At 58.9% G+C, this 7,055-nt stretch overlaps 1 protein-coding gene across 1 annotated transcript; it reads left to right on the top strand.

The window, feature by feature from the left end:
* The first annotated feature begins 1,270 nt into the window (after positions 1 to 1,270).
* Epor (erythropoietin receptor) lies at positions 1,271 to 6,986 on the top strand. Its single transcript, XM_005405664.2, has 8 exons — positions 1,271 to 1,972; positions 2,784 to 2,919; positions 3,455 to 3,633; positions 3,707 to 3,864; positions 4,254 to 4,407; positions 4,490 to 4,577; positions 6,008 to 6,095; positions 6,189 to 6,986. Exons 1-8 carry the CDS (start codon positions 1,858 to 1,860, stop codon positions 6,798 to 6,800), a joined length of 1,530 nt encoding a protein of 509 aa, XP_005405721.1. The 5' UTR covers positions 1,271 to 1,857; the 3' UTR covers positions 6,801 to 6,986.
* The last annotated feature ends 69 nt before the right edge of the window (positions 6,987 to 7,055 follow it).

Raw genomic sequence — 7,055 nt, 5'->3', positions numbered from 1 at the left:
AAAAAAAACAGAATTCCTCCCTTTCCTGATCATTTTGATTTTGGGGAAGAGCCAGAACTGAAATGGAGCCAGAGCTGGTGAATAACGTGGATAAGGACACATGGCCATGTTTTTCTTTGACAGAAATTGCCATAAAGATTTGATCAAGGGCTGGGGATATAGCTCAGTGGCACAAGCACCTGCCTGGCAAGCATGTCAGGACCTGCAAGGTCCTGAGTTCGATTTCCAGTACCAAAAAAAAAAAAAAAAGATCAAAAACATGGTGAATGTTTAAATTTCAAAATGTTACAGTAAACTACGGTCATTAACCTCACTCAAAATACAATACTTCCCCTCAGTTTGAACACAGGTATCCCACTGTTTCTGGCAGTGAGCCTTTCACTGTAACCTCATTTATTTTTCTATTTTTACTTTTATTGGCATTTATTTTCTACTTAAATTTATTCCTGTGCCGTAAGTTTCTGTTTCTTCAGTTTCTCCTGGGTTATCTTTTTTTTTTTTTCCTTCTCTGCAAGTTCCTCCTCTGGTTCAGGAACAATTTATTCCTCTTCAGTGAGGGTCGTCTCATGCGGCGGGGAGCTCATGGGTGGGAACACTGGTTAAGTACAGGGGCGGCGCATGCTGGGTGCTTTGTTCACCTGGCTCTGTTCAATGACCCGAGGATCTACATCTAAACCCTTAAATTCAGCATTGCTCTCTGAATTGTTAAGCATGTGCAGCAAGTATCCAGCACTTTTTGGGCCTGGGCACACCCGCCACCCCAGCACTGTACCGCTAGAAGGACACACACTGCTTCTGTGATGTGACATCCTTCAGATCCTTGGTGGCCTTTCGGATACGCAGGCCCTGGATGGCCTGGGCAGTTTCATGGATGTTTTTAAAGTGAACACGAACATTTGAGCCTCTTGATTTGCCTGATTTGGGGGGATTTTCTGGGTCAACAGAGCAGCGAACCATTTTCACAGTTCACCTCAGGCTGTTCACAGGAAGAGGAAGAGCCTGTAATCTCATCTTTTTATCTTTTCGGGAAAATTTTTTTTTTTTTTTTCTTTTTGAGACAGGGTCTCACTATGCTGTTCAGGCTGGCCTTGAGCTCACTTTGTAGCCCAGGGTGATCTTTTTTTTGTTTTTTTCCAGTACCGGGAATCGGACTCACAACCTTGTGCTTGCCAGGCAGGCACTGTGCCGCTGAGCTAAATCCCCAGACCCCTGCCCAGGGTGGTCTTGAACTCACAATGAATCCTCCTGCCTCAGCCTCCCGAGTGCTGGGACTACGGGCAGAAGTCACCACGCCCGGCCAGTCATTTCTTTCTTAATTTAAGCATTCACTCTACCTTTCCATCACCCAGTAGCCTGGCCGGGCACCGTGCAAAACAGTTAACATCTTTTGTGACTTTGAAACAGTCTGTGTTTATTATTTTATTTCCTGACTGGAGAGAGATGCTGATTAGCGGGATATTATCAGTAGCTTACATTTCTGAAATGCTTGCTGTGCACCGGGCGAGATTTTACAGATGAGATGACTGACTCTGATAAGGAAGGACACACATCCAGGGTCACAGAGAAAAAAAAAAAAAAAAAAGTATGTTGCTTCGGAAGCTACAAGTGGATCTGCTCCCAGCCACCTGGGGGCCTCTGGGCCCGGGAGCACCCCGCCCCCTCCCTGGGGCCCTTATCTCAGCCAGGGCTGCTGCAGGCCACGCCCCTCGGGGAGGGGCCGCTGGAGGCTCCTGGCCGGGAAGGGCCTGGTCAGCTGTGTCCGGCGGCGGAGGCAGCTGCTGACCCAGCTGTGCCCTTTGCCAGGGGAGGGGGACCGGGGGCAGGAGCCCTGGGTTCCCCTGGGGCGGGGGCGGCATCATGGACCACCTCGGGGCGCCCCTCTGGCCCCGAGTTGGCCCCCTCTGTCTCCTGCTGGCTGGGGCAGCCTGGGCGCCCCCACCTAACTCCACGGACCCCAAATTTGAGAGCAAAGGTAAGGATCGATGTGTGTGGGGGCCGCCACACTATGTCCCCCGGGTGGGGGCAGTGTTGGGCCTGGACTGCCCGTCTGGGTCCACACCGGCTTTTGAACCTCAACGCTGGGTCTTGAGGGGCCGAGCTGAACCCCTAAACCGAGCCCTAAGGAACTGGAGTCTGAGTCGCTGGAATGGGAGAAGGCAGAGAGGGACCTAGGGTCCTTGCTGCATCTTTTCAGAGAGTCTCGGGCTTGCTTCCTGGTAAAGGGACCGGGTGCTAGCGGGTCGTCTCCCCGAAGTCTGAGTCCCCGGCGACCCAGCGGGCCATGCAGTGGGGGACGGGATAGAGCCGGGCCGGAGGGGCTTGGTGCCCGGCTGCCTGTAAACACGGCCTGTGCGCCTGGCACTCGCCCCCGGTCCCGCCGGCGGGAGGAAGCGGGCGGGGGACACGGTTGGAGCTATCGGGCGGCCGGGAGCCTGCGGGGGCCGATAGGGGCCGCCTGTCCGCACCCACCCGCGGGGGCGTCCTGGGCTGTCCGAGGCGGGGCGCGCGGCGGGGCCCCAGGTCTCCAAAGCTGCGTGCAGCTCAGCCCGCGCGGGGTGGGTGGGTGGGCGTGCGCGGGCGAGGGGGGAAACTGAGGCAAGCAACTTGAGCTTGTTAATGGACGGCACCCCCTCTGCACACCCTCCAGGGCGCTGCGGGGAAGAGGGCGGGGCGGGGCTTTTTTCTTATCGGGTCCCCACAGGCAGCGGGAGGGAGGGCAAGGGGGCTGGGGCAGAGCGCAGGGCCGGCTGCCCTGACCCCCTCCTCCCGCGGCCACCTCCCAGCGGCGCTGCTGGTGGCCCGCGGGCCCCAAGAGCTTCTCTGCTTCACCGAGCGGCTGGAGGACTTGGTGTGTTTCTGGGAGGAAGCCGCAAGCTCCGGGCTCACCTCCAGCAACTACAGCTTCTCCTACCAGTTCGAGTGAGTCGCGCGGAGGCCGGCGTCCTGTGGGGTGGGGGTCCCCGGGGCTCGCAGCCTGAGATGTCCCCTAGGGCCTAGGGTCTGGGTGGCGCTTCCGGCGGTAGGAAGCCCCTAGGGTCGGGACTGGCGTACCCCCTAGTGGCTGGGGCTGGAATACTTCTTGATCGCCTCTGGGAGGCGACCCCAAACATCAAGGTTCTGACAGTCTCCCTTCAGTTTTGGGCTCCGGTGTCACTAACTGGAGCTGGGACGCCCTCTCGTGGTGTAATCAAACGCCCCCAAGGCGGGGCGCAGTGGCACACTCGCCTGTAATCCCAGCGCCTGTAATCCCAGCATCGAGGAGGCTGAAGCAGGAGGATCGCGGCGAGTTGAGGCCAGCCTGGGCTACATAGTGCGCTCAAGGCCAGCCTGGACTATGTAGCGAGACCCCGTCTCAAACAAAACAAAAACTCACACGGTCGGGGTTGCGCAAACTCCTGAGCCCCCAACCCCGCCATCAACGTGCTCCCTTTCCTTTCCGGCCCCTGTGCTACAGGGGCGAGCCTTGGAAGCCCTGTGACCTGCACCAGGCGCCCACCGCCCTGGGCGCCGTGCGCTTCTGGTGCTCGCTGCCCACGGCCGACACATCGAGCTTCGTGCCCCTGGAGCTGCGCGTCACGGAGGCCTCCTCCCGCTCCGCACGGTATCAGCGGGTCATCCACATCAACGAAGTGGGTGAGCGCCCGTGCTCGCGGAGGTGGCTTGGGGGGCCCCGATCTCGGCGAGCCTGACCCGGCTCCATCTGCAGTGCTGCTGGACGCCCCCGCGGGGCTGCAAGCGCGGCGGGCCGAGGAGGGCGGCCAGGTGCTGCTTCGATGGTTCCCGCCGCCTGGGGCACCCATGACCAGCCACATTCGCTACGAGGTGGACGTCTCTGCCGGCAGCAGCGCAGGGGGAGCGCAGAGAGTGAGGGCCGCCCCTGCAATCCCTTCCCCAGAGCCCTAACTCTGATACCCCACATCCCATTTCCTTGGTGCCCGAGACGTCTCCACACCCCGGGCAAGTCCGATTTGTCCATGCGACTCCAATGCGCCTGGACGCCCACCGCCTCACCCTCCAATCCCTGACTACGGAACCCCACTGCCTCCGCGTCTTCTGGCCCATCCTTATATAGCCCAGGTCCCGCCCTTTGCTAATGAAGTCCTTGCTCTGATTGGCCTTGAGCTTTCTTGGGTCCCGCCCCCTACTGTCACTGGCTGCCTGTGCTGCCCTTCCTCTCCCTGATTGGCTGGATCCCTGGGGGGCGGGGAAAAATCCCCTGACCGCCCCGCCTCTCTCGTGGACCCCGCCCCCAGGTGGAGATCCTGGAGGGCCGCACCGAGTGTGCGCTCAGCAACCTGCGTGGCTCCACGCGCTACACCTTCGCGGTTCGCGCGCGGATGGCCGAGCCCAGCTTCAGTGGCTTCTGGAGCGCCTGGTCAGAGCCCGTGTCGCTGCTGACAGCTAGCGGTGAGGCCCTCGAGGGGATGTAGGAGGAGCTGGGCCAGACACCTGGCGAACGCCCGCGACCTGACCTCCTGCCGCCCCCCAGACCTGGACCCCCTCATCCTGACGCTGTCCCTGATCCTCGTGCTCATCCTGCTGCTGCTGGCCGTGCTCGCCCTGCTGTCCCACCGCCGGTGAGCCCCCTCCGGGCGCCGGGCCCAGACCCGCCCTGTTCCCTTGGGGGACCCCAGGGAAGCTCGGGGCGCAGGCGCTTGCCCAAGTCACACGGCGATGAGCCGAGCTTGGGGGCTTTCGCCCGTTTTTCCAGTCTCCCCAGCGGCTGCCGCTTCCTGGGTCACCCTTTTTCCCAGTGCCACCAACTTTGTCAGCTCACCCAGGGCGACCCATGCCTTTTCAAGTACAGCTCCTTCTGCCTGGAATACCCTTCCGGCCTTGTTCACTAGGGGGGCTCGTCTCTCCAGGCCCTGTTCATTTACTTGGTTGGAACATACTGAGTGCCAGCTATGGCCGAGGCCCTGGGAAGAGAGTGGGGAACAAGCTAGGCGCTCTCCACAGGGCCCTGACTTGGTGGATCTCGGAGTGAGGTCAGGGAGACAGACAAGCTAAGCAAACAAGGAAACTGAGAGACTGTTGATTATAAATCATGAGAGTGGTGTCACAGAAACAGACACATGAGAAGGGATGGGATAGTCAGGGGAAGCCTGTGGGAAACAGCAACCCTGGGGCAAAAGCCTGGAGGAGGGAAGGATATAGCTGTGTAAAAATCAGCGAGCAGAAACAGTAAGTGCAAAGGCCCTGGGGTGGAAATGAATTTGGGACATTGAAGCAGCTCTAAGAGCCTTGGGTCTAAAACAGTGTGTAAGGAGGAAGTGGTGGATGATGACACAAGGGAGAGGACAGAGGTCTGCAGGGATGTGGGCAGGAATTTGGATTTTGTTTGCTTGTTTTGTGCTGGAGGTCAAACAAGACCTTGAGAGTGCTAAGCATGTGCTTTACCTCTGAGCTATGCCCCTAGCCCTGGATTTTGCTCTGAATACACGGAACCATGGGACGGACTGACAAGGGAACTGACCTAATGGATCTCCGTGCAAATCCCAGGCCAACATTAGACTAAGAATGAGTCAGTGGATATTGAACTCCTATGCATCCTTCAAAACCCTGTTCTGGGGGCCTGGGCTTTAGCTCAGTGGTGCAGTGCCTGCCTGGCAAGCATGAGTTCCTGAGTTCGATTCCCAGTGCCCACAGAAAAAAATCTGTGCTGGTTACCCTTCTGGAGGGCCTTGCTATTCTCCAGGCAAAGCCCCTGCTCCCCAGCCATGATGGACTCCTCCACCTCCATGATGCTTACATTTGTTTTTTTTTTTGTTTTTTGTCTTTTTTGAGACAGGGTCTCCCTATGCAGTTCAGGGTAGCCTTGAGCTCACTTTGTAGCCCAGGCTGGTCTCAGACTCGCAATGATCCTCCTGCCTCAGCCTCCTGAGTGCTGGGATTACAGGCGTGCGCCACCACGCCTGGCTATGCTTACATTTGTGCCTGTGTGACCGGGCACTGGGCGGGCACTGGTGAGTTCCCAGTGGGTTGTGTCACTGGTTTCTGTCAACAGGACTCTGAAGCAGAAGATCTGGCCTGGCATCCCGAGCCCCGAGAGTGAGTTCGAGGGCCTCTTCACCACCCACAAGGGTAACTTCCAGGTAGGTGGCTTGGTTGTCCCCTGGGGGCTGGGACCGTCTTGCTTCTGGTGGGGGAAGCCCAGGGCTGTGAGCAGGCTGGTGCTGTCCCCCCAGCTCTGGCTGTCGCAGCATGATGGCTGTCTATGGTGGAGCCCCTGCACCCCCTTTCCGGAGGACCCACCTGCCCGCCTGGAAGTCCTCTCCGAGCGCTGCTGGGGGGTGACCCAGGCAGTGGAGCCAGGGGCAGACGACAAGGGGCCCCTGCTGCAGCTGGCGGGCAGAGCGCGCGCCCAGGACTCCTATCTGGTGCTGGACAAGTGGCTGCTGCCCCGGGGCCCGCACAGTGAGGGGCTCCCGGGGCCCGGTGGCTGCGAGGACATCGTCGCCATGGACCAAGGCTCAGAAGCGTCCTCCTGCTCCTCTGCTTTGGCCTTGAAGTCTGGGCCGGAGGCGGCCCTGGCCGCCAGCTTTGAGTACACCATCCTGGACGCCCGCTCCCAGCTCCTGTGCCCGCGGGCACTGCGCCCGGAGCCGCCCCCCACCCCGCCCCACCTGAAGTACCTGTACCTCGTGGTGTCTGACTCCGGCATCTCAACTGATTACAGCTTGGGGGGCTCCCAGGAAGCCCAGGGGGGCTCATGCGACGACACCTACTCCAACTCCTATGAGAACAGTCTGGTCCCCAGCCCCGGGCCTCTCAGCCCCAGCTACGTGGCCTGCTCGTAGGACCCCAGCCCGAGACTGATGGACCGGGAGGCCGAGGCCACCCCCAGGGTTGGAGGCGCTGATAAGCTTAGCCATCGACAGAGCTATCCTGCTCAGGAAGCCACAAGCGTGCAGCATTTTAAACTATGTATAGTTTTTTTGTGTGTATATACATATGTATATATATATATAAAAATTTATATGTAAGTTTTTCTACCATGACTTATTTTTTTGTCTTTTTGAGACAGGGTCTCGCTATGCAGTTCAGGCTGGCCT

The sequence above is a fragment of the Chinchilla lanigera genome, unplaced genomic scaffold (assembly GCF_000276665.1).
Source record: "Chinchilla lanigera isolate Chin_1 unplaced genomic scaffold, ChiLan1.0 scaffold00094, whole genome shotgun sequence".
In the NCBI taxonomy this organism is placed as follows: domain Eukaryota; kingdom Metazoa; phylum Chordata; class Mammalia; order Rodentia; family Chinchillidae; genus Chinchilla; species Chinchilla lanigera.
The sequence above is the reverse complement of the archived record's forward strand: the minus strand, read 5'-3'. Positions and strand labels throughout refer to the sequence as shown.

Coding starts and splice junctions, on each gene's coding strand:
- Epor (XM_005405664.2), top strand. CDS start 1,858: ATGGACCACCTCGGGGCGCCCCTCTGGCCCCGAGTTGGCCCCCTCTGT. Junction 1,973..2,783: donor CCCCAAATTTGAGAGCAAAG/GTAAGGATCGAT, acceptor GCCACCTCCCAG/CGGCGCTGCTGGTGGCCCGC. Junction 3,634..3,706: donor CATCCACATCAACGAAGTGG/GTGAGCGCCCGT, acceptor CTCCATCTGCAG/TGCTGCTGGACGCCCCCGCG.